The 27,898-nt window shown below is 39.2% G+C and overlaps 2 protein-coding genes across 4 annotated transcripts in view; one reads left to right on the forward strand and one right to left on the reverse strand.

Annotated features, from left to right (window-relative positions):
• Positions 1-6,081, forward strand: part of Stx19 (syntaxin 19) — an 8,716-nt gene extending 2,635 nt beyond the window's left edge. The window contains exon 2 of the mRNA XM_021184842.2: positions 5,169-6,081. Within this exon, the coding sequence (XP_021040501.1) occupies positions 5,182-6,060 (879 nt within the window). The 5' untranslated portion in view covers positions 5,169-5,181 and the 3' untranslated portion in view covers positions 6,061-6,081. The remainder of the gene's footprint in view (positions 1-5,168) is intronic.
• Positions 1-27,898, reverse strand: part of Arl13b (ADP ribosylation factor like GTPase 13B) — a 53,305-nt gene that overhangs the window by 23,526 nt on the left and 1,881 nt on the right. For 2 of the 3 annotated variants that reach the window (XM_021184841.2, XM_021184840.2), the window contains exons 2-3: positions 13,646-13,716; positions 10,558-10,807 (exon numbers count right to left, since the gene is read on the reverse strand). In XM_021184841.2, the coding sequence (XP_021040500.1) occupies positions 10,558-10,807; positions 13,646-13,716 (321 nt within the window). The remainder of the gene's footprint in view (positions 1-10,557; positions 10,808-13,645; positions 13,717-27,898) is intronic. The other variant, XM_029470726.1, reaches the window with a different exon arrangement.

Here is a 27,898-nt window from a genome sequence, read left to right on the forward strand (position 1 = left end):
AAAAAAAAAAAAAAAGAAAAAAGAAAATTGCATGAAATAATCTCATGAATTTCACTTAGCCTAACCAATTATATAATTTCTTATGAGTTTCAAACTTTATACTTTCATGAATTACATTCAACATTTAAATTCAAGTATGCTTAAATTCTAATTTGTGGATGTAAAATGAAACAGGACACTGCAGTGCATAGAGTTATGAGCACCACCCGCCAGAAATGCATACAGATAGCATGGAAGTGCACCCGAGCACTTACACTAAGTGAGTTTTACACAGACACACAAGGATTGGAACAGAATGCTGAGTGTGCTACCACTGCCAAGGTCATCGCCTATGCCTCATCAAGGGAGACAGCCATCTTAGAACTGCTTCCCTTATGTCTGAAATATAGAGAAACATTTGATATACCCTTCAATTTCAAACCATCAATTTAGGGCAGTTGGTGGTGCATGCCTTTAATCCCAGAACTGGGGGGTGGGGGGGAGGGCAGAGGCAGTTGGATCTTGGAGTCCACGGCCTGCCAGGTCTACAGAGTTGGTGCCAGAAATCAATGGTAAACAGAGAAAATGGATCTCAAACAAGCAAGCAAACAAACAAAAATCAATTTAAAAATAGCACAAAGTAGCAGTTCTAGAAATGAGAAGGGACCATAACATCACAAGCAGAAATTAAACACAACTACACTAGATTAGAAGAAAATAGTCTATCTTTGAGGCTGAGACTTAGGGTTCAGATATTACAGGAAATAAAACTTAATTTCCTAGATGTACTAGAGAAAACAGAACATATTCTGTACAAACATAGAAATATCAATTTTAATTTGCCCAGGATTACAGCAGGACATGAGGTATTCATTTGAACTACAAAAAAATCACAGAAAACTGAGACATCTCTTTCTCTCTTCTGATCTATCTAATCTAATCTAGTCTAATCTATCTACATACCTACATGTCTCCCATCTATTATATCTATCATCTATCTGTCAATCATCTATCTACCTGCTTACTTATCTATACACAAACATAACACATGTGTTAATGTGTCTTTTGTGATGCTATAAATAGAGTCTCATGCATGACTGAGCAAGCTTTCTAACACAGAGAGATGGCTGCAGTCTCTGGGTCTGTTCTTCTACTACCTGGACAGTAGTGGACAAATCCCATGGGCTCTAAATGATAACCAAACAACATTAAGATGAATCCATAATAGGGCACTTAAAGCACTCCCACATAATATAATACTCCAAAGGACACAATAAATACACTTTCCCACCTTCAAGAATATAGCTAGAAGTTAATGGCCACCTAAAGAAAAAAATTATTACCAAGAAAGATAACCTAATAATATAAAGAAACCTTAACTCGCATGTTCAATATTCCAAAGAAAATATTCTACTTTATATTTTCATGTCCTGGTATAGAGCAGAATAAAGAAACCTAATTCTTTTTTTCATGCTTGCATTTTCACATCAATAACATAGTGACATAAAGAAAGAAATGTTCTGGGCTGGTGAGATGGCTCAGCAGGTAAGAGCACTGGCTGTTCATCTGAGAGTCCTGAGTTCAAATCCCAGCAGCCACATGGTGGCTCACAACCACCTGTAATGAGCTGACACCCTCTTCTGGTGTACCTGAAGACAGCTACAGTGTACTTATTTATAATAATAAATAAATCTTTGAGCCAGAGCAACCAGGGACTGAGCAAGCGGGGCTGACCGGAGTGAGCAGAAGTCCTAAATTCAATTCCCAACAAGCAGATGAAGGCTCACAACTATCTGTGCAGCTACAGCATGTACTCATATGCATAAAATAAATAAATCTTTTAAAAAGAGAAAGAAATGTTCTAATATTTATTTGCATCTTAATGTGTATAGTTGGCATATGTCTGTACGTATGTGTGCATGTGCACACCCCTCTGCACTTACAGAGACCAAAGGAAGGTAACAGGTGTCTTCTTCCATCACTCTACACCTTACTGAGACAGGGTCTGGGTCTCTCACTAAACAAGAATTGCTTGGCTTGTGGCTAGGCTGGCCAGCTGACCAGCTCCAGGGAGCTTCCAGTCCTCACCTCCTCCCCAGCACTGGATGCAGGCATATTTGGCCACTCCTACTTCTTATGTGGGTGCTGTGGACTCAGAGTTGGGTTTCATGTTTCCATGGCAAGGACTCTCACTGAGCCATCTCCTCAGTTTTTACCCAATTTGTTCAGGACATGTACCAGGGATTAACACTGCTCCCATATAATTCCCACTCAAGACCTTTGGAATGATGCTATGTCTAACCACATTGTAAGGACAAACTTTCATTGTGGAATTCCAGGGTTGAACACAGATTCTCTGGCCTGCTTAGAAATGTCTCTCTCTGCTGAGCCTTGCTGTCCAAAAACACTTCCTTCTTGAGGAATTTCTTTTGTTTTCTTTATATTTAGGTCCTAATAAGACTTTTCTGCTTATTGTTAAATTCTAAAGCTGATGGAGGAGCTGATGAGATGTTTCAGACAGTAAATTAGACACCTGCCAAACTTCATGACCTGAGTTCACTCCTTGAGATCTAAATCTTGGGGACAGAATGTCAATCTTGTACAATGTCTTCTGACCTCTACACATACACTGTGTCATATATAACACACACACACACACACATAGAAAGAGAGAGACAGAGAGAGACAGAGAGACAGAGAGAGAGACAGAGAGAAAGAGAGGCAGGCAGACAGGTAGACACAAATACAGAAAGAACAATAGTAATAAATCAAATTTGATGGAGAACATTGTTATGCCTATCACACTGAATTTCGTTTTACTGCAACTGTATGTAAACAAAGTATATGTTAATTTCTATAATTTATAATACTAGAGACTCTGTTAATTGTGTGGCTTACGACAAAAACTATAAATATGCTTACTGTAAAGAGATCTTCTCTTACACGGGGCAGTGGTTTAAATCTATTTCAACGATTTTCTTCTTTGTATGGTTCTCTAGTCTTACCCTCTATGTGCCTTCGGGAATTCCTAATTTATGTGTTTTCATCACACAGCATCCAACACTCTATGTGCCACAAATAACATAAATTACGTAGTACAAATATGCTTCTTCGCTTATTATACTGTTACTTACTATTCTGATATCCCTGATTAAAAGCATATATTGATATACAACATTTTGTCATAGATCACTGCTGTGAAGCCAGGCCAGTTCTGTAGATGTGAAGATGCTTTCTAAAGTACTTCATATTTCAAACCCTTTCCTCTTAAGTATGTATATATATATATATACATTTTTATATTTAGTATATGCTTGGTATTACTTTAATCCCTGAATCTCTATTTCAGAGACTAAAAATAATACCACACTAAGCATCATGAATATATGTGCATGTGAAAAGGTCCAAATTGTTGATTTTTAAAAAATGATATAAAAAATTGAGTCTCACAGTAGCACAGCCTATGAGAGCTTTATCTGCTCAATATTAAGAAAACACCTAGAGATCAGAGAGCTGCTTATATACGCACTCAGTCTTTTCAAACTATAGAAGCATTAAGTGCCTTTCTAAACTCTAGGACTAAGAAAATAATTTAGTGGTTTATAAATAACAATAGCTTTGATTCATTTAAATATGTGTGTGTTTATTTTTACCCTATCATTATATATAATAAGATATCCATTTGATTTGATGCTATGGACAATTAGGAGCACTAGGTGAAAATGTAAATATTACCAGCATTTGCCAATAATATAATATATAAACATGTTCTCAAGTATCTAAAGATATATCATGATAGGACTTCCTACACATTTTGCCCTAGGATTTTTGAGATCCTTGGAAACATCCCAGTAGGCATAATCAAATCAACAATAGATTTCATACATGCAATAGAAAACAAACCTATATAAAGTATGCTAATTCAAAAACCTCATTTATATATATATATATATGTAAATATATATATATATAAATATTATATATATATAATTATATATATTATATATATTATATATAAATATTATATATATAAATATATATATATATATATTGCTTAAAATCCATATAGAATTTATTCTGTCATTATGTTGGTTTTAACTGAACTATGTATATTAGGAAAATGAGTATATATCTAAAGATTCTGATGTTTATGTGTGTTTTGTCTAAATGTATGTATGTGTACCACATGCATACATACCCGGTCCCCACAAAGACAAGTAGAGGGCACCGATTCCCTGGAAGTGAAGTTACATATGGTTGCGAGCTGCCGTATGATTGCTGGGAAAAGCGTAACCTGGTCCAGGTCCCTGCATGGACCAGTGCAGCATGTGTTCCCAACTGTTGAACCATATTCCCAATCCCCCCAAAATGCATCTATTTCAAACATGACTTACACTAAATTATGTAGGAAAGGTATCTTTAACAATGGTAATTTTAGGAGGTTAAAGGTCACTCCTAAAACTCAAAGTACAGCCAAAGCAACTCTAATATTACAGACAGTGTGATGACATGGATGGACTTACGGGAGGGAAAACTGTACCCTCACCATGGCTTTTTATAGCTACTACTCTCAAACACATGAGATGCACAGCAGGAGCAACCATTCAAACTAATTCCTAAATTATCTTACATTATTTTCCCTATTTTGGTAATCTCTATGAGGAAATTACTCTTTCATTGGATATTTTCTTTATTTACATTTCAAATGTTATCCTGCTTGCTGATTCACCCCCTCCCTCCAAAAGGCTCCCTCCCCTTTCCCTCCCCCTGCTTCTATGAGGGTGTTCCCCCACCCACTCACCCACTCCTGCCTTCCTACTCTGTCATTCCCCAACACTGGGGCATACAGCCTTCACAGGACCAAGGGCCTCTCCTCCCACTGATGCCCTACAAGGCCATCCTCTGCTACATATGTAGCTGAAGCCATAGGTCCAGAAAATTCCTTTCAATTTTCCTTCTTTTCTTTTCTTTTTTTTTTGCCAAGTTCTTACTTTATAGCTCAGGATAGCTTTGAATTTCCCATATAGCCTAGGATAGCCTCCATCTTATCTTGGTATTATTCTCAATTTTTAAAACTTGTTAGAAAACTAGAACAACTTTTGCTAAGAGACACATAGCTATCTCGCCTCAACTGCCAATGGGGAAAAACAGCAACTCCTTTGTTCAATTCCACTGTTTCTGTTTCTTAGGGGGAAAAGGAAGATGAAAGACCGACTTCAAGAATTAAAACAGAAAACCAAGGAAATAGAACTCTCTCGGGACAGTCAGGTGTTTGTGGAAGAAGAACAAGGGGTGCTCGTCCAGCAAGCTGTCATTTATGAAAGAGAGCCTGTAGCTGAGAGGCACCTACATGAGATCCAAAAACTACAGGAGAATATTAACAGTTTTGTGGATGATGTTCAACGATTTGGACAGCAACAGAAAAGTCTAGTGGCTTCCATGAGAAGGTTTAGTCTACTTAAAAGAGACTCTACCATTGCAAAGGAGATAAAAATCCAAGCAGAACACATAAACAGGGCATTGGGTGACGTAGTCAAAGAAGTGAAAAGGTCAGAGGTTGAAAATGGTCCGTCATCAGTGATCACAAGGATACTGAAGTCTCAGTATGCTGCCATGTTCCACCGCTTCCAGCAAACCATGTTTCTATACAATGACACAATAGCTTTAAAGCAAGACAAATGCAAAACGTTTATTGTCCGTCAGCTTGAAGTGGCCGGAAAAGAAGTTTCTGAAGAAGAAGTGAATGACATGCTTCACCATGGAAAATGGGAAGTTTTCAATGAAAGCTTACTTACAGAGACCAGTATCACTAAAGCACAGCTCTCAGAGATTGAACAGAGACACAAGGAACTTGTGAATTTGGAGAACCAAGTGAAGGACCTCCGGGACCTTTTCATTCAGATATCTCTTCTGGTAGAGGAACAGGGAGAGAGCATCAACAGCATTGAGGTGATGGTGAATAGCACAAAAGATTATGTTAACAACACCAAAGAGAAATTTGGACTGGCTGTAAAATACAAAAAAAGAAACCCCTGCCGGGCCCTGTGCTGTTGCTGTTGCCCATGCTGTGGCTCCAAATAAAGATGCTACTTTAGCAATGTTCTCAGAGTTTAGGGATAAGGTGTCCACATTTCAGAGTCTTGACGTGGTTGTCTTCATTTCATGAGTCTAACCACATATGTTTAATCATTGCTAAATGGTCATTTTGCACCTCACACTAACATTTACACACTAACATTACAGAAACTGCTGAAGCCAGTGACACAAGGCAGGAATCTACTTAAAATGTGCTGGTTATCTGGTAAAAGTGAAAAATCTTGTATCTCTGGGAAAATATTGATTTCTATTGGGCACTTCTATACTCTTAAGATGAATATTCAACTAAGTGATAACTACTTTATTCACCTGGTGTATTTGACAATATTTTGGTAATTAAGAGTTGTATAAAATAAGACCTCAAAAGAAGCCACAGTGCATCACAGGAAACGAAAATGCCCCTAAGTCTTTATACCCAGAGAGGGGAGTAAACTTGGTGATCACTGGGGCTTGGGAACACTCAGTCATAAATCTGGTGAACAATCTAACTGGTGCCTGGTGATAGTCAAGCGTAAGACCTAAGGTGAGGTAAGTCAGTGGTTTTTGTGAACTTGGATTCCACGAGAAACTGAATTATTACATACAGATCAGAAAAAGAGCTTGAGAAAGTCAAAGACAAAGGCAGTTGTGCTCTTGGATATGTGACACCACTTTATGATAAAGCAAACACTATAGAAACAGATGTGTAAATTAAAGAAGAGGCCTAAGCAGTCTTCCACCGGCGAGATCACCAGATTTCACTGTCACACTTTCTTTTCATCATATTAATATCCTATACATATTGATGGGTTCCACAAGGACATTTCCACACATGCACACATGCAGTTTTGTGCTTGAGTATATCTATGTTCATGTGTCTCTCTCACCTTTCTCTAATGGCTGCTTAACTACTCTCAGGTCGTCTTCCCCACTGCCCACCCTCCCACACCCGGCTCCCACCTTAAGAATCTAGATTCTATATTCAAGAAAAAAAATATATTTGCCTTCTGTCTCTGGATAAGTCACTTAGCCTGCTGACACCTACTTATTTTCTTTTTTTTAAATATTTATTTATTTATTTTATGTATATGAGTAGACTGTAGTACTGATGGTTATAAGCCAAGCCATCATGTGGTTGCTGGGAATGGAGGTTGGTTGCTCACTCCGGTCTAAAGATTTATTTATTATTGTATCTAAGTACACTGTCTTCACACACACCAGAAGAGGGCATCGGATTCCATTACAGATGGTTGTGAGGCACCATGTGGGATTTGAAGTCAGGACCCCTGGAAGAGCAGTCAGTCCTCTTAACCTGGTTGCTGAACCATCTCTTCAGCCCACCTACTTATTTTCTTACAAATAACTTGATTCTGTTCTGATTTGTGGCTTCTGTGTTGATGGGTACCTGGGTTCATGCCATAACATGCTATGATGAATAATGTCTTATGGCTATATCATCATATTACTTAGTATACCCCCAACCTGAGCACAATATATTTAATCAGTTGCTGAATATTTTGTATACTGTATTTCCACACTTCAACAAAGTAAAAGCAGTATGTTTTTTTCTTAATAAAACTATCTGAAAGAGAAAGCTAATTTTTGAAAGAGTTGATGTAATAATATTGGAAAACTGCTAGCTCTGCAACCAGAAGACAAAAATAACAAATTGAAAAAAAATACGATTAAGGACTTTTCTATGCATGCTAATAACATTAAATTGGCTTAAGTGTTTGAATTTATGTAACACTTGGAAACACTATATCATCAGCAATAACATTCAAATGATTGAATACAGAACACTAGGAACACTCTGCATGCCATGCTTCCATTATCTGAACCCACAGGCTGGCACAGCATTCAAATCGTCATCTGCACGTGGAGCCATAAAGGCTCCGGAAGAATCATTAATTCCCTGGACTGTGATGGTTGCACATCTGTAATCCCCATTGTGTGCTAGAAGATTGCTGGGAGTTCAACGTCAGCATGGGCTACAGGGTGAGATCTTGTCTCAGGGAAACAAAGGAAGAGTGAGAAGGGAAATGAATGGAAAGGAGGTGATAGGAGAGAAAGGGGGGAAGGGGAGGAGACTGGACCTTCTTGAGGCCCATTTGATTCTAAAGTTCTCACCCTCAAAATCCTGGAGGTCTGGCATAAATACAGTGACACAGAAGGTCCATGACAACATACTAATGCCTAGCAACGCAGCCAAGTGCTTGTTTTTTCTAAGTGTTGAAGAGTGTGGTAGGGACAGAAGAGTGTGGCACATGGCAGGAGAAGGCTCTGAGTGCAAGTAACTAAATGACGGTGGCAGCTAAGGCAGTGGCACTGTAAGACAGAGCTGATGCCAACAGGCCCTCTAACTTCCATCAGTAGAGGATTTGGGACAAAGCTAGTCAAGGCAATCATATCTGTGTCTAAGAAACGTCTGGTTATGCAACTCAGGAGTTTCTACTGCAGTAAAGACTCATTAGTCTACAGTAAGACATCTCACTACTCCAGTAGCTACACTGAACTAACCCAAGTACAATCCTTACTATCCTGAAAAGAATTTTTAATCAGTAGCTTCAGAGTTATTCTGGAAAAATGTATTAGACAAGTCAACCAAACTCCAAAAAGGTGATGGACTGGGTGATTTATTAACTCTCTGAAAATAAGTTTCAAGACTGTACGAGAGAGAGGAGGTCCACCAACCAGGCAGCGTACACCAGCTGATATGAGACCCCCAACACACATACAGCAGAGGACTGCCGGGTCTGGGTTCATTCAGAGAAGATGCACCTAACCCTCAAGAGATTGGAAGCCTCAGAGAGTGGAGAGGTCTGGTGGGGTTGGGGGTTGGGGACATCCTCATAGAAAGGGGGTGGGTAAGGAGGGGATATGGGGTGGGGAACAGTCAGAGGGTGGACCAGGAGGGATAAAATTCTGGAGTGTAAAAAAAAAGATTAAATAAAATTAAGAGAGAGAGACCCACAAACGGTATCTGTCTTAAGACATTGTTATGAACTAGCCTGATGAAAATGTCAATGTATTAAGCTTTGTAATGAATCTTCCCATTCAGTTTGTTAGGTAACCAAATAGTGTTTTGTACCACTTAATGCACAGCATATTTGTACAATTGATACATGCATAGATATATAGATGAACACAAGAAAAATGGAAAAAATGAAGAAAAACAAATAAATGACTATTTGGATAAAAATACATGTACCCCCCATCGATGACTAACTGATTATTATTTTATTTTTACTTTAGAATCAGTGAGTCTTTGCTTAAACATTTACAAACACTACTTTAGTCTTTAGGGTTCAACAAAGGTCCCCTTTCACATACACTTCTGTTAATTTATTTTGGATTCATTAACAGTGAGACTCAACTTTATGGGTGGGGTAACTTCTTTAATTAAGCATTTAAGAGTTTACAAGCATAAGCTTTATCATTAGATGGCTCAATAAAATGTTAACTGTTATAATCAAAGCTTTAACTGTTCTGCTTTAAAAATCTTCATCTGCTATTGAGAAGCACAGTGAAGAAGCTCTTCTTATATTTTTCATAATGTATCCATGACGGCTTGATGTTTTTTATACCTTATTAATGAATTGGAAGAAGGAGAGCGAATAGTAACTGAAGAGCAATCTGAGCTGAGGGACTTCTCTTTGCTTTGTCTCACATTACAGCGCCATCTGGTGTTCACAGTGCACAAATACTATGAATACCAAAGTCCCTTCTCTATGTCTAGAAATGTTCAGGCTTAAGGACAAAATGCTATAAGCATATGACTGAGACAATCAAGCTAGACCACACATACAATAGGGAAATATGGAAAGTCAGAGTGAGAAATTAAAGTATCATTAGAGAAAGAACCATTTGAGTAACTTTCAAAAAATACGCTATAGAGAAAAAGAACAGTAGTGGGCGAGGTAGCTCACATAGCTGGGAGAGTGCTTGCCTTGCTTACACAAGGTCATGGGTGGTTTGCACCTATAATCACACCTTGGAAGGCAGAGGTGACAGGAACTTAAAGTCATCCTTGGCTTATCTCAAGCACAACCTGAGCCATGTGCGACCCCATCTTAAAGAGGGAACAAAGCAAATACAAAAGGACAATGACGAAACATAAATTATTAAAAGCGGAAGTTCAGTGTAACACACAACACCCTATGCCGAGGCAGGAGGATCAAGAGTACAAGGTCAACCTAGGCTACCTGGAAGACTCTTGTTTTGAAAAAGACCAATGGTGCAGCTCAGTGGCAGAGCCCTTGCCTATTGTGCCTCAGGGCTCCATCTGCAGAACAGGGCTGAAAGACACTTAACATCAAATTAAGAAGTTTGCTCATCACACAGTCTCAATTCTTTAATCCTTACCAAAAGAAACGTAATAATACAAGTACAAGCAACTGTATGTATTTATTATCCTAGTAGGTCACAACGTTGGCTCACTTAGACAAAGAGCTCTTGGCTAACGCTCCTGCCCGTGTTTACGGCAGCATTACTGTTACTTACACCAGTATAGGCTTTCCTGATATCCTCGGGTGTCGCAGCACTTCGGACATTGTCTCCTTTGTTTCTTCCATTCTCTCTTCATCACTGGAATCCACAACAAATATTACCCCATAGGATTCAGCATAATAATTCTTCCAAATTCCCCGAATTCTTTTTCCACCTCCTAAATCAAAGATGGTAACTTGGAACTTTCCTTGTCTCAGATCAATTTTAGAAAAGCCAACAGTGGGAGCTACATCTTCAGGATGCTCTGTTGCAAATGATATGAAAAAGAAAAGGAATCTTTAGGCTTTAATAGTAACAATTTATCTCTACAACCGAAATCACGTAACAAGAGTTAAGTCATTATAAAATAGAAAGATCACTTGCTATACTTCCAAACACACTTCTGTGAGAGAAGGGTTAATAATATCAACATCCAACTAGAATTTTCAGTTAAGAATTTGGCTTTTGTTTGTTTGTATTGTTTTTTTTTTTTTTTGTCATTGTTTTTCAAAACAGAGTTTCTCGGTGTAGCACTGGCTGTCGTGGAACTTGCTCTGTGGTCCAGGCTGGTAGTACAAGATCCACATGCCTCCTGAGTTCTGGGATTATAGGTTGTTCCATCACTGCCCAGCTGTTTATTTTATTTAATTACTATAATCTTAGCAACTAACATAAAATAGGCACTTAATAATTACATGTTGAATGAATAGGTTATGTTAAGGATATCTATTCTCCAATCAGTTTTAATCTTTCAACATCATGCCACTCAAGGGATCTATTACAAATTCTATGGAAGAATGAGTAAAGTCAGGAATATTTTTAAAAAGAAAAGAAATTTTTAAAATCAAAAATGCAAGAAGCTGCAAAGAATAAGGCAATTCTTTTCAAATCAGGTAAATTAAAGCTACAATTGGAATAGAGATTTTGAAGGGCATCCTGCAAAGAGATTTTAAATTCACTTCTATAGGAAAATATTACTTGTATGCTGTAGTAAATTGGAGGGTTTGGGGTGAGAAGAGGAATTATGAATCTGAAAACGAAAATTATAGGAGCACACTGCCATGCCTGCCAAGGAGCAGCAATGCTCACAAGAGGTTTTTAAAAATCCCAGAGAGACATAGAAGACTTACTATGAGATTCCTTGTCATTGCATATACCAACTTCACCATCTATCATTATATCCTATCTTCTATGCCTTGCCAAGATGTGGACCCATGTCTATACACTTACCCTTAGTGCTTGGCACACAGGACATTCTACCAATTCTTATAATTTCTGACTCATGACCTTTTACAGATAACTTAATCGACTTAGATATACATGGCCCCCAATCTTTAGACTTACAGTAACATGTATGTTAAGACACAGTAAGTCTAAGATAAAGCACAAACATTTATTAGGTGTTTCTTATATGTTAAGTCATATGAAAGATAAAAGCCAAACAATTATTGATCAGATTTCTCTTTGGATCTATATAGTTCTTGGTCTATTATACACATCATATACATAAGCATATACATATAATATGTGACTCTAATATACTAAAGATATGTTAACACCACACAAAGCAAGAGGTAAACCACAGAAAAATGAAACTTTATACCCAAATAACAGTTTCCTATTAGGAAATAGTACTGGATAGAAATTCCTAGGAATTTTTTTGTTTGTTTGTTTGTTTGTTTGGGGACATGAATGTTCCTGACCTCAGTGGCAGCTACTAACCATGAGAGGAGCGTCAAGAATAATTAGTGGTGGTCTGTTAAGTATTTAACAACTTATCAGGAAGTAAAGGGAGAACTCTAACATGTAGTATATGCCCATTTCCATAGTGTAAAAACTCCCACTATGACTGATTTCAAACTAATCCTAGCTACTAGTCAGATACCCAGGAAGAGAACTGGGAAGAGACAGATAATACTGGCTCTGGCTAGTATGTCTGACTCACTATACAGAAGCATTGGTGCAGTCCAGAACATCACTGCTTCTTGGCAATAGCGTGTAAACTAAAGTGATGCATCAGCTCCTGGTCCATGGTCCTAATGGAGAGAAGCTGCCCTCCACTTCTCTTCTACCACTTCCTTCCAGTTCAAATCAAGCTGTACAGAGCTATCTGAGGCTAAGTAGCAGAAAGAACAGTAAGGATGGCAAACTGAACGGGAAAAAGAGCTGAATCCCTCACATCACGTACTGCCAGCCCACACCTAGATGACTTGCACGGGCAGAGAGAAATAAACTTCAATCTTGTTGAGCACTATGACTTCAGAATCGTTACACCAATCAGGCCTATTTCCAATGAACACAATCATTTTGATGGTCAGGAAGATGAACAGCCCAGTGAAAAAAAGCAACAGTCATGACAAGGAAGAGACTTTTGGAAGAAGCTATTATGACATAAGAGCTGAAAGACAATGGGGTCAGGATCTGAGCGATAGCAACAGAGGATGTATGTGTATTTTTGAAAAGCTAGAAAAGTCAATACAAGGAAAGGGGGGGGGGTGAGCAGAGAGATAAGAGCAGAACAGAACATCAGTAGAAAAGTAGGTGCCATGGAAGAGATGCTTTCAGAAACTCTCTACTATTCCCAAGAAGCAGGGTTTAAACAACTGGGACACCCAGTTGAGTGAAACTGCCCTCAGGGGATCAGCAGCCTGGAGAAGCAGACACATAAAACAGAAGGCAGCAAAATATTAGGCTCAAGTAAAAGTGGGCCCTGAAAGAGAATGTGCATTTACATTCAATTAATTCTCCTCAGGATGGTCACGGCTGGGAACAGAGTTTATTGAAGAGGAGACTACAGGGCAAAAATGAGTCTTTGGTGGATCAGGTGTGTAATCCTAGCAATTGAGAGGCTAAAGTAGAGGACAGCTAGTTCAAGGCTAGCTTGGGTTACTTCCTGTCTCCTGCTGTTTAACAACTTCAAAGAAACCATACCTATTCTAATCTGCACTGTAGGAGTAGGGGACACCAAGAAGCCAGAGTCTATCCATAGCATATGCATATTAATAACACAATCTCAAACTAATTAACATGCATTAAAGAAATTTAACATAAACAAATAACCTGGAAAAATTTAGACTTCAGAAAGCAAGGATTTTCTACTTACCTCCTTGGATTCCCTTTGCTGTGGCTGTTTTACCAGCATTATCAAGGCCGACCATCACAAGTGTCACCTTTCTTAAAATAATAAAAGTTTAGATCATTTTCTTTGTTCATTTAGTGTGCAAGGCTTTATCAGTTCAAGCAACATTTAGTGAGTATATACTATATACCAGACAACAGTGGTTCTCAACCGTCCTAATGCTATAACCCTATACAGTTCCTTATGTTGTGATGACCCACAACCATAAAATTATTTTCATTGTTCCTTCATAACTGTAATTTTGGTACTGATATGAATCATAATGTAAATCTCTGATATGCAGGATATCTGATTTGCGATCCCTGTGAAAGTGTCATTTGACGCCCTCAAAGGGGTTGCAACCCACAGGTTGATAACTGCCATTCTAGTGGCTAGGAACTATGATGATAAATAAATGAATGTTTCAAAAGCAGAGTTTATGAAGCTGCCATCTCTCTTTTGTCCTCTAAGCAGATGTTATAAAATATATGTCTAGGTGATAAGGAAGAAACCAAGGAAGGGATGAAAAGGGAGCAGCTTATCAGTATAAAGGACTCGTCTCTCTAGTGCTATCTAGTTAGTGGGCCACGAATTACTGCAAGTTGTCTCTCTTAGGAAACATGAAGAATCCTCATCTCTGTATTCAGATATGCAGGGCCATGCTGAATAAAATTCTTACATACTACATAATAACATGCTTACTACCTGAACTATTAATATATTTAGGAGGAAGCTTTCTAATGTTACAAAGTATAACACATTTGCTCTCCACAGAGTGAAAAGACCAACATACGTCTAGTTCAGCTTTGCAGGTGAAGAAATACAAGCAGTGGTGCCCATAAACCTAAATAATTGGTCAAAGATTGCACAATGAATCAGCTAGGCAGTCACAGCCAGCACTCAATACTAACTTCTAGTAACTTCATAAACATGGTATATCCTGGTCCTACTAACCTGGAGATTCAGGCCCCTAGTAAAGCTTATCCCTGGGCCAGGGTGATCTTTGCACAATGTAAAGTGTCGAACAGCACATCACCATTGTGGATTTAGGAATGGAACTGCTTGGAGAACACAGAAAGAAAGAACTACAGCATAGCTGCCATACTAAGCCCACAGGATAGAACAGAAAGTAAGCGAGAGCTCTGGAGGGCACAGAAACAGGGGCGAAACATTATTAATGCTGCTGACCATGTTATCTGTGACTTTTAGCTCCTTATGTATTCATGGTGAATACATGACGTAAGATACATGCTCCAGACACCCTCCACTGGCCTTAGAAGGCATTCCAGGCTAGACAAGCCTCAGGGTACTTTAGATGATCCTAAAACTATTTTTCCTAAGACATGGAGGTGGATGTGAGCACCTCCTGAGTAACTCAGCAAGAACCCAGTGATTGGTGCAGTGTGGGACTCATAACAGTTCCTTATACGAGGTGTGTGGGAGGCTGTGCTGTGAATAGTGCAAATATAACCTTTCATTTGTACTCCACACCCATGCTGCATTCTGTTCCCAGCTATACAATCACACTATTTGGCACGATTTCTGAATCTACTAGGAGGCCCCAATCAAAAGCCTCTGTCCAATAGTGTTTGGTAAAAAGTATAGCAGGCTAAACTTCACAACATGTAGACAAGCCAGCAGGGATGGGCACCAGAGGATGACGGTAGCTGACAGGAGGTAGAGACATAGATGAGAGCCATGGGTCCCAGTTTCTAGTAGAGTTCTAGGAATCTGCCAATCCCTAAGAGCTGAAGTTACCAATGCTCAAAAGCTGTAACAGCCACCACTGTAAAGGTCAGAAATCTCAACAACGGGGCTGGGAGGCGGGTGAGTCCTAGGACCTTTAGCTAGCGGGTGCTCACAGCTACTACTGCCATCTGCTGCTCAAAGCTAGGAATTACACAGTGCTGCTGAGGCACTTGCTCAGGGAAATAGCCTTCAATCTCAGCATCTAGGGCTGTTAGTGATTGGCCTCTGAAGCCTGGAGTGCTAACCCCCTTGTTGTTAGCACTTAGAGCTATGAGTCTTTGAATCTATCATCCTAGCTCAAGTGCATTTGGCACTCAAAGGCCTACATAAAACAACACTGCAACCACCTGCTGGGGCATTCCAAGTAGGCCAAAAGAAACCCAGGCATCATTTGTATTAATAATATAGGCATACTCATTTCTCACTGACAATCATCTTAAAGAATGCTTAAAACAGAATTAAGATGACAGTAAAGGGTATTCTTTAAATTCCATATGTGGCTCTCTTCGATCTGGACCTTGATTTTGCCCTCTCTCAAATTCTAGATGTATTCACAATCCACAGTCATACTCACCCCCTACCAAAGCATCCTAAGCACCCTAGACAAACACACACACACACACACACACACACACACACACACACACACACGAAAAGGAGAGAGGCAAAGGTGTCAGGCACTTGAGGAAGAGATCACAGGCTAAGCCTTCCAAAAGCCAAGCTGATCAATTATCAAATAACCATTGATACTTGATAATCATGAATGTAGAAGTATTTAAAATAAACCTATCTATCAGCTATCACCGTAACAAACCACAAACTCACATAAAGTCTTTTTAAGTTTATATTTTATGGCAAGAAAGGAAATAGTATAATGAATTGAATAGGTATGAATCATGTTGTGTGTTAGAAAGTTGTTACATATTATGGGGAAAAAGGAATAACAGATGAAGTAAGCATGAACTGAGAGTGGAAAATGGAGGTTAGGGGGTTTCACACAGAGTGATTATGGCAGGCCTCCTGCAGAAGGTAAGATAGAAGCAAGACCTTGAGATCGTTAGCCTCACACACACACACATCCCCACAGGGCACCACAGCTGGTGTAAATAGATAGACTGTGTGAGAAGACTACATGGTAACATTGACAAAGGACAGAAAAAGGCCAAGAGGTCAGGGACTCATCCAAAGCCACATTACATAAGGCTTATGGGCATTAGCAAGGACCCTGGCTCTTAGATGACTAAGATGAACTTATTCTGCATGTTGGTTTCCCTTACAAGTCAAGAATCTTGGTCTTGTAAGTGTTTCAAACCACTGTGGCAAATAAGTAGAAGTCACAACTACACTAGAGTCAGCAAAAAATAAAAAGAAACATCACCAGACCCTGTCCCCAAGCAGCCACTGAAGAGGCCAGTGGGAAAGTCAAAGAGCCCCACCACAAATGATGAAGAAAGGGATATGATGTTGTATGTAACATATGTTGTTTCTATGCATATAAAATTATGCGAGCATTGTCAACTGTGAAAAGAATGTGTTTACTTTCTAAGAAACCTATGATGTACATGGTATACACACATTCTTGCAGCCCAAATAATCACCCATATAGAGCAAGAATAGAAGCCCACATTTTCTGATTGCTTGTGTCATTTATTCTAAATGGTGTGGATTCACTATCAAGAAAAATAAAACAAAAACAAACAAAGAGAGGATCTTCACCCTCTTATTCCTTAGAGCCTAGCAAAGACATCAGGAGCCTGGGATAATTTCAGTGATGTGGATACTTATTATAAAACGGAAACAGCAGCAGGACCGTGGAGAGAGCTGGCAGCAGAGCCTGCTCTACGAGTCTCAGACTGCTTTGTGAACAAGACCACAGAGGCTGAACTTCCTAATAACACTGTGGTATTCTTTCTATACTTCTTAAGAGTGCCCACAGCCCTCTNGCATAGCTCACGGTTTGAAGGCACAGTTTCTAGCTGGTGGGATTATTTAGGGATGATCCAGGAAACTTTGGGAAGTAGGACCTCCCCCAAACACTGGAGGAAGCAAGCTTCTGGGGATGGGCCTTTGANAGCAGAGCATCCCTGGCCACTTCCTGAGTATGTGTGTATGAGTGCATGCATTTAATANTTTTCTAATTAATTCATTAGAAAACTAATTAATTAGTTTTCCATGAGTGGTTTTGTCTGAATGCATATATGTGTACCATGTGCATGACTGGTGCCCTCAGAGGCCAGAAGAGGTTGTCAGGTCCCCAGGAACTGGAACTCTAGAAGGTTATGAGCTGTCCTGTGAGTGCAGGACTTGAATAGTACTCTCCTCTGTAGGTGCAGCAAGTGCTCTTAACTGCTCGGCCAAGCTTCCAGCCACATGTTCTCTTTTCTTCCTGAGCCGTGGGTATGTGAAGAGCTGAAATTCACCACAAGCTCTCACAGCCATTTCTGTTCACATGCTTGGGACCATGCAACTGTGTAGAAAGCCTCGAAAATCATAAGCCAAAATAAATAATGTCCACCGGAAGTCCTTTCTAAAGATACTTGGCCACATCTATAAAATATAACTGTTTTTAATCAGTGCAGTCAAGATAACCCACCCCTGCTCGCTGAGCACGACCAGATGTCCATCTCACAGGGACAGGATCTCCAGATTCTGTCAAGTACACAGTTAAAGCTAACCATCACACCTATGAACAGTATTCACTGGGAGGGGCGTGAGGGATCAAACTTAGGCACTTACGTATGCTGNGCATACACTGAGCTACATTCACAAGCCTGTGAACATTACTCTTACCTTATGAGTCTATTCAAGACAAACATCCAAAATGCCCTTCAAAAATATAAATAAATAAAACATTTTGGAGGGCTGGAGAGATGGCTTAGCAGTTAAGAGCACCAACTGCTCTTCCAGAGGTCCTGAGTTCAATTCCCAGTAACCACATGGTGGCTCACAACCATCTGTAATGACATGTGATGCGCTCATCTAGTGTGTATGAAGAGAGCAATGGTGTACTCATATAACAATAAATAAATAAATATATCTTTTTCAAAAAAGATTAAAAAACACATTTGGAAACTATAATACTGAGCCTGGCACAAAATAATCCTCTATGATTTTCTATTTTTACTTAAGAATGCGTGTAATTTTTAAGATTATGATTTAAGATAACTTGAAAAGAGGCTTCTCTGACTTAAGGTAACTTTAGGTAACTAACTTTAGGTAACTGACTTTAGGTAACTCTCTGACTTTAGGTAACTGAAGGCATGGTGAATAAAGAGTTAATGTGGATAAAAATCATAGCATGAATGAACTACAACATTTGGTATTTTACAGAATGGGTTTAATGGTTAACAGCCATCTAAAACTCAAAGTCTGTGCAAAATAATAAAGGTGCAATACTACTTTGCATACTAAAAAGTACATGTTACTATAGCTTAAAAAACATGGTAAATTATCACTGGGGACAGTTTGGCTGTGGTGTTCTATGACAAGAGAGAAATGAAAGATCATCTTTTAGCCTTGTGATCACACTAATCAAACGGACAGCTCTTCAAACAGGAGAAGACAGCATATAGTACTCATGTGGGTCGATGGAGTCTAGAAAACCTGCCACAGGCAATAAGATCAATCATTCTGTCATTTGTTCAGACAAGAGCAATAAAAACATTAGGCATTATGGACACAAAACTGCCCAAACAAGATTTCTACCCTAAAATGCCTCTCCAGTGACAATGACTAAAGCATAAATATTTAGTATACTGGGGCACTATGATAGCTTAAATGTTCATCTACTTCTTTTATAATTCTCCAAATGCTAATGTTAATTGTGCCATTTATATATTCCAAGTAATGTAACTTAAATTGTCATTTGATCCCTTATAACTTAAAAGAGGAAATTTGAATAATAAAATCAAATGCTCAATAAGAGAGAGAGAAACAATGAGCTGGAGAGACAGTCTGAGCAAAGGGGCCTTATTCAGCCCAGAGAGAAGGGTAAAAGAATGTCCGTAAATCATGTTCTGCCTGGGCGAGATGGTCAGGGTGGAGAGCCCCGGGCAAGGGGAAGGCTGAGTGTAGAGGGAAGAAGTTAAAAGATTACAGACTGGAAACCTAGCAAGAGAAGACATCCTCGCCTTCTGTAGTTAAAAACAAAACAAACAAACAAACAAAATGCAGTATTAATGAATACATCTCAGAATAAAAACTGCAATAAATTTTTCAATATATAATATATATATATATATATATGTGTGTGTATATATATATATATATATGCCAGACATAGTGGCATACACCCAATCACACCACTTGGGAGCAGAGGTGGGTGGATCTCTGTAAGTTTATGGCCAGCCTGGTCATATACCATAATTCCCTGTCAGCCAGATTTATATACTGAGATTCTTTTTTTTTTTTTTTTTTTTTGCGAGAAGGGGTTTCTCTGTATAGCCCTGGCTGTCCTGGAACTCACTTTGTAGACCAGGCTGGCCTCGAACTCAGAAATCCGCCTGCCTCTGCCTCCCAAGTGCTGGGATTATACTGAGATTCTTACTCAGAAAAAAAAAAAAAAAAAAGGAAAAAAAATACCACCAGCTCCTAAAATAGCTCAGAGGTAAATATGCTTGCTACATAAGTCTGGTGACCTGAGTTCAATCCCTGACACCCACACAAAGATGGAGAGACTTGACTCCACTTTGGAGATGTCATCTGACCGATCCCAATACACATATGCACTCTGCACTGTACACTATGAGGGCTGTGTGTGTGTGTGCACAAGCCCGTGCGCTTCTTCCTGAGTGCTCTGTAGTACTATAAGGTATAGTATGTTTATATTATTAATACACACAAGATAAGGTTCAAGGCACTCAGTTCAACTGACACCAATCTGTCATAGAGTCCTGCATTTAAGTCCTAATTCTGCAATTTCTGCACTGTATGGTCTTGGAACTGTATGGTCTTGGACACATTATTGCTCATAATCTCATCAGTAAAACACAATGTGGACAATGAACATGCTTGTGGATAAGGTGAAAATTAAATTAGAAAAAGCAAATAGTGTCTGCATGACCATGGCACACAAGAGATGCTCAGTCTGAAGCTATTCTCAAGACAGGCCTGAGTGAGAGCCAGTGAACCCCCAGCTAGGCCCATAGTCTGCAAGAGGGTTAAGTCATTCCCCATGCTCATTCTGGCAGGTGCTTGCTGTCATAGCTCAAGTGTAAAACGGAGAGATCTTGACTAGGTATTTGAGTCACATAAGTGACAGCTTAATCTATCACAACACAAGAAACAACCCAGGAAATGCACAAGACACAGGCTAGAAGACAAGGAAGAGGAGAACACATTAAGCTTGGAATGGTGGTGGTGAACCACTGAGAGATTTCACACACCTGAAATCACAGCCTTAGGGAAACTGAGGCAGGAGATTTGTACAGTGACCAGCCCAGGGCACTTGTGAGCAATTATCTCCATAAAGAAAGAAGAAAAGGAGGTGTCTTGACTCACTACCTGGAATTAAGTACCTCAGACCTGAGTGGTCTCCATTCTTCTCAGCCACAACTAAGGCTTTGATTAAATACCATGTCTCCAAAGTTCAAAGGCGTTTCTCTTTTATCATTTATCTTCATGCTGTGCCTTGAGCAAGGGAGGTACAAGACACTCCAGGCTAATAAGAAGTAAGCCCGCAGAGGTTCTCAAAGGAATATTTATCACACAGTGTTATCAAAACAAGAACAGACACTTCAGTATTACAGAGTAACCTGACCCACATTTATCTTAATTATCTACTCACTTTTATAGATGCATACCAAATTAGGTATCCAGGGACAAAGGCTCCATTTCACAAATATAGCCTGGATTTTTTTCCCCATCCCTTTACACACCTTAGTTCCTACATCTGTGGCTAGGCTTTAATCATGGCACTAGGAAGTCAGAGGTAGTTGCTCCCTTGAGTTTTCAGCCACCCATATATCAAGGTCCAGTTCAGCCAAAGCTATATAGTGAGGCACTGTCTCAACCCATACCCTTCCCACTAGAAAGTAAAAAAACAAAACAAAACAACAACAACAACAACAAAAGTATACGTTTATTTAAAAACAAATCTAACCAGGGTATTTCCTGGTTAAAAATACAGAATCAAGTTCACATTTGGTAGTTTCTTCCTTCCATCCCCAAACAAATGGCCATGATACCTTCTGTCCCACATGGTCACCCCAAGTAGCTCTTCATGGACTCCTCAGCTAGACCTTGTCCTCTTCACCTGGGCAGCACTGCTGAGTAACTCACAACTCTACTTTCCGATTTCCCCCAAACTGAAGAAGCACTAAGAGAAGCTAACTCATAGGATTGCAAGTTAAGAAATAACTATATTGAACTTAATTCATTTAAACTTTTTCATCAATAAATTGTATATTCTCTGACTGAAAATCAATGAAAAAAGTTGACATGTTTATGGATTGAAGGACTAAACAGAAATATTTTAAAACTAAAGTGATTCTAAGGAATTAGGAAATAAAAGGAAGCAATCGAGACACTAAACATCTGATTATATAGTTGCTCAAGTATTTGCCTCAAGGTGGAGATTTCTGTAGTATGAGCGAGTGTTCATATTTGATGTTACTCAGTTGGTGTAGTGGCTAATATACTCCAAAATTGAGTACATGAAGACATCTTACTTCAGGGTTCCTTTTTATCTAACATATATCAAAAATAATACTGGGGAAGGGCTGGAGAGATAGTTCATCACTTAAGAGTACATACTATTCTAGAGGAGCCAGACTTGATTCTAAATACCCACAGCAAATGCCTCAAAAACACCTATAACTAGAGCTCATGTTATGGATATGATTAAAATATATTGTGTATTATGAAACTGTCAAAGAATAAATAAATATGTCAACTTAAGATAATACTTAAACTGAAATGATTACGTAAAAGTTATTTCTAATGTTAAAAATATTATATGTATCAAAGATATAATAGTTTACTCAAATACTTGAAGGACAAAATGTGACACACAAAAACTACATTTCTGAAAATATTTTAAACTTCATGAAGCAAGTTCTAAAATTTGAACATAAATACAAATATGTGTCTCTGGTATTTTTTTAAAATACAAAATCCCACTATTTTTATTAAGCATAACCAAGAAGTAGACAGATAAAAAGAATGTCAGACACTCCGGTTTAGCAGGCAGCACACTAGATAATCCTTGCTAATCTGTATGTTAAGATTAACTAGGAAATTAAGACCTCAGCAACTTCTATAAATGGTCTAGATTTCTTTACATTCATTTGGGAAAAAAAAAAAAAAGTAACTGCAGGGATCTATGCCCTCCTTGGAAACAATGACAGCATACATGACAAAGCACAGCCCAGTCAGCTTTCCTGGACACTGGTGTCCAGCCTGTGTGCTACCTGAAGCTCGTCTTTCTGGATGAGTTAGTGAGCAGCAGTTTACTCAAACATTTGAAATACAGCTTTGGCAAATGAAGATGCTAAAATCAAGATGGGAGAAAAATTATTTTCAAGTAGCAAGGACCTGTGGAAGAGGCGAAGGGATATGAACAGGACACACAGGACACTTCAGGATGAGTAACTATGTCTTTGAGATTAAAACTTATGTGTGATACTAAAGGCAGATAGCTGAAAATCTTGAGCAGCTGACCCAGGTTTAAAACAACAACTGTTTGTTGTTTTCTATAACTTTTGTTGTCAAGATGATTTTGTTAAATTACTATTACTTTTATGATTTTAACTGGGCCCTTCTTGATAGTAGACACATAAAAATCATAAGATATATACATATCTTCATATACTAATAAAATGGCAAGCCTCTCTTCTAAACTCCCCTGCCTCTTCCCTGACCTGACAAGCAGGAGTTTGCGGCTATAAAGGGTGGATTCTGACAAATCCAAAATGAAGACAGAGATACCATACTTTTCTCCTATTTTCAGTTACACACAGGGTAACTAAAATAGGCCCCAAATAGTCAATGTCTTGAAGTAAAAACAGCCTCTAAGTACTTATTATTGAAAGGCACACACATTGTCACGGTTGGCACATGCACAGAGTAAAAGCACTTACATCTAAGCTAGAAATGGAGAAAGAAGGGCTTGGGTTCCACAATGCCCTCTGAAGTCACATCCCTGGTGACCTAACCCCCTTCTTCCACTAGGCTTCATCTCTAAAATTCAACTCTCTCCTGATGCCACCACAGTAGGGATGAAGCCTTTAGCATGTAGACCATTGTGGGGCATTAAGCCAAACCACAGCATGTGATTAACTGTGCGCAAAAATTACTAAAAAGTTCTACAGTGGAGTCCTAACTTTTCTACTGTGTGTCCTACTAGTACAATGATGGCATCACCCCCTCTGCCATGCCTAGGTGTGAACCACAGAACCACGTCACATGTTTATTCAGAATATCCATGCTCCATATGCTTCCCACTTATCAGCTATCCAGTAACCTTGTCAGCTAGCTGCTTTTTTCAAACGACTCTCATCTTACTTAATAGAAGCTCCAAAGTCGAAGGGCATCCAGAGCTGTCTTATTATTACAGTACATTGCCATAATCGGCCAATTTTATTATTAGTTATAATTGTTAAGGTCTTACTATACCAAATCTAGAAGTTTGGTTTTTTTTTTTTTTTGTTGTTTTTTTTTTTTTGGTTTTTCGAGACAGGGTTTCTCTGTGTAGCCCTGGCTGTCCTGGAACTCACTTTGTAGACCAGGCTGGCCTCGAACTCAGAAATCCGCCTGCCTCTGCCTCCCGAGTGCTGGGATTAAAGGTGTGCGCCACCATGCCCGGCTTCCAAAGCTAGAAGTTAAACCTTACCCTTGGTGTGAGTGTGTTCATGTCTGTATGTGTAGTATTGTATATGTAGAGTTTATATTTTGGTATTACTCCATTTCAGACATCACTAGGGGTCTCTGGAAGTATCCCTTATTAATACATGAGAAATATTCTATTGAATATAGAGCCTTCTAGGACCCACTGGCATAGGAGAACTAATTATAACTTAGTATTATTTAGTATAACTTAGAATTACTCTTCACTTCTGATTTGGGTAAGAAGACAAAATAAATTGGCTAACATGAGATACAGGTGAATCAACAGGAACTTGTGACTGGGAAACAAGACGGCACAGGCCTAATCATGGATGTGTTGAGACTGAGAGTTCTGCAGAGGTCCCTGTAGACCAGGAACATGGTCCGTGTGTAGCTGAAAGCCTAACACAACATCTGATTGCACACAGAGTGAGGGCATGTCATGGAAAAGAGAAGAGAACGTTGGAGAAACTTTAGAAGACAGACAAGGAAAGCAAAGATGGCAAAGTAAGGTAGAAGAAGCAGGCAATAGGAAAAGAAGAAAATTCTGAAAAATTGAAAAGATGTTCACACTTCAAAAGATGGTAAGAGCCCATTTCAGGCAAAAGTCAAAAAGAATCCATCACATTTAGTAATCAGGAAGTAACTGGTATAAGAACTCTTTAAAGGGACAGGGCAGAAGTCTGTTATTCAGAGTTATGGAATCCATGAAAGAAAAAGATGTGTGGACAGGATGAACTCTGAACTGAGAATTCCAGGGTAAAGGAAAAGAGTTGATACTAGTGGCTGCAAGGGTAGAAGGTTATAGAGGATGGCAGAGAACACTGTCCTTCCAAGGACATCCTCAGCCAAGCCTCTATGTGCACACGTTACTTTACACGGAGGTAATTTTGGACATGATTAATGATGGGGAGCAAGGCTTTGACTGTACAAGCAGATCTGATGAGCTCACAGGGCCCATATAAGGCCATTATAGCATAGTGTTGTAACTGGTTTCTGCTATGAGCTTTGAAGGAAGAAGAACAGGACTATGAACCAAAGAATTCAGATAGTCTCTTGAGGTTGAAAGGGCAATAGAAAGTGGATTCATCCCCTAGAGCTTCCCAAAGGTATACAGCCTAACAGACCATTTTTAACTTCTGATCTTAGAACCTAATGGTAATAAAGTTGTGTTGTTTCAAGCTACTCCACTTACAGATGTGCTATAGCAACCATGGGACGCTAATAAGATGAGTTTGTTTTGGTTAGGCAAGAAAGGCCTGAAAACCTATTCTTTAGAAAAGGATGCAAAAGAAGCTCAGAAGGCTAAAAAGAAAAACAACTTCTGAATTTCACAGCAAAAGTGACACAGCTTATCCCACAAGCAGCGTCTGTGGTATATAGAAGATCTACTGATTTAGGTAAGTAAGACATGTCTACCTGTAAAACAACTAAAGTAAGGAGATGGAGTGCAGGGAACAGGCTTAAGAATTAACCTTGGAGAGAAATAGAAAGCTCTTTTTAAAGAAAATAGGGGCGGGGAAGGCAAAGCTATCTCCTGAAAAACATAAGCTATCAACAGAAGACGATTTATTAATATAGAATGTGTACCAATCAGGGTCACTCCTTGGCTGAGTGACAGCTTGCTGCCATTGTGATGATAATTCTTCATTGTCAACCTGACGGGATCTGGAATCACCTAGGAGACACACCACTGAGTGTGTTTGTGAAGGTGCCCCAAGCAGATTTAACAGCCCTGAATGTGAATGGAACTAGGCCTTCTAAAGAAAAGGGGAGAAGGGAAAGGCAGCTGAATGTCAGCATTGTCTGTTTACAGCTTCCTGACCCCTCAGATGTGGGAGTCCTGGCTGCACACTCCCTCCACCACCAACTCTGATTCCCTTCCTCCCTGGAATGGTGTTCTCCTAAATCTTGGGCCCAGAGAAATCCCTCTAGTCATAATTTGCTTCTGCTGGGTTTGACAACAGCAACAAGAAAAATAACCTCAGCAGCTATGCCTCAAATACTTGCCCAGATTTCCTCTCTTAAGATGCTCTAACAAATACATCATCAACAACATGGACATGGGAAGATGCTAAGACTTCTAGGATTCCAATTCCAATCTAGCAAACTTAAACACTATCCTGAGAAACATGGAAGACAACACCTTAACCAAGTGGTCAAGGTTAACCTTCCCAGCAATAAAACATACTGGCACTACCCACTCCTTGATATGACATGCTGTGATTATGTGCACCGTAGGGCCACTTGCCTAAGAAGAAGGACATACCATCTCTGCAGTATTCTTCCCCAAGATGTACGGCCTTTACTCAAATTATAAGGAACTAAAAAGCAAATTGAGGGATATTCTGCAAGCAAGCACAACCTCAACCTCAAAAGCCCTAAGCAATGTTATTCAGAGGAACCTCAAAGATGGCAACTCTTACAGACTGAGGAAGGTGAGAAAAAAAAGAGCAAATCCTAAACACACACACACACACACACACACACGTACACACCAAACGAAAGAGATGAAGACTATATGTGGGAAAGCAGGCACACTTGCACTACAGCATGCAGTTAACAGTATTACACTGAGGCTGTTTTCATGGTTGTTCTAAATCTCAAGAACATCCAAACTAAAACTCTAGCGCTGTACTACATGGCTCCTATTGGGACAAGTCTGTGGGTTTGATACTACAGTCAACCGAACATTGACTTACGCAGCCTGAAAGCCTAGGTTCAGGTTCTGACTCAGATGATTATTCTTTGAAAACTGGCTGGGTTCCTGGGCTTCATTACTAATCCAGACAGGTGCCTTAATACTGGGTCTCAGTCTCCTGCCTGGTACATATCAAGCAAATCTACTACACCCAGTGGACTGTGGGTTATCATTAAACAAATGAAGAACTGCGTTTGATGAGAGAACTTTCAGTGAAGAGTATAGAATCTATTATTCTGCATAGTCTGAATTAAAAATCATTACACTTTCCTCTCACATTTGCAAATATATTTTAGAATTATATAAAAAAATCTCAACATCAAGTAGCACATCTAAAACTTAAAAGACTTAAAAAAAACCTATGAACATAATAGAAGCAATTTCTCATGAATTATGTAAGTCACAAAAGCAAAGCATTTTAATTTTTATAACCAGCTTACTTGCTTCTACTTGCTTCTCCTTTATTCCAAAAAAAAAAAAAGTAATTAGAACTCATGCGAAGATCATTTATGTAAGCACAGTTATTGGTAACAGATGAGCAAATGATAGATAATAATTGATAAACATCTCTTCAGTCACCATTACGAATCAGGCATTAGGCAAGGACACTGAACACTGAAGTTAGTCATAATCTAAAGTAGCATGAGATAACAGAAAGATAATGCAAGTCTTACACTGGTTTAAATTATCTAACAACAGAGAGAGAGAGAGAGAGAGAGATTGCTTAACTCGGTAATGCCAGAGTTATCATTTCAACATCCAATGCTCTTTAAACAGTGCTATAAAACCTCCCATGTCCATACATCTCTTCACTTAACAGCACCTCAATTTAGGTAGCACAGAGCTAAGTGTCACCTATTAAGACAACCCCCGCCGGGCGTGGTGGCGCACGCCTTTAATCCCAGCACTTGGGAGGCAGAGGCAGGCGGATTTCTGAGTTCGAGGCCAGCCTGGTATACAGAGTG

This window comes from Mus caroli, chromosome 16 (assembly GCF_900094665.2).
Source record: "Mus caroli chromosome 16, CAROLI_EIJ_v1.1, whole genome shotgun sequence".
In the NCBI taxonomy this organism is placed as follows: Eukaryota; Metazoa; Chordata; class Mammalia; order Rodentia; family Muridae; genus Mus; species Mus caroli.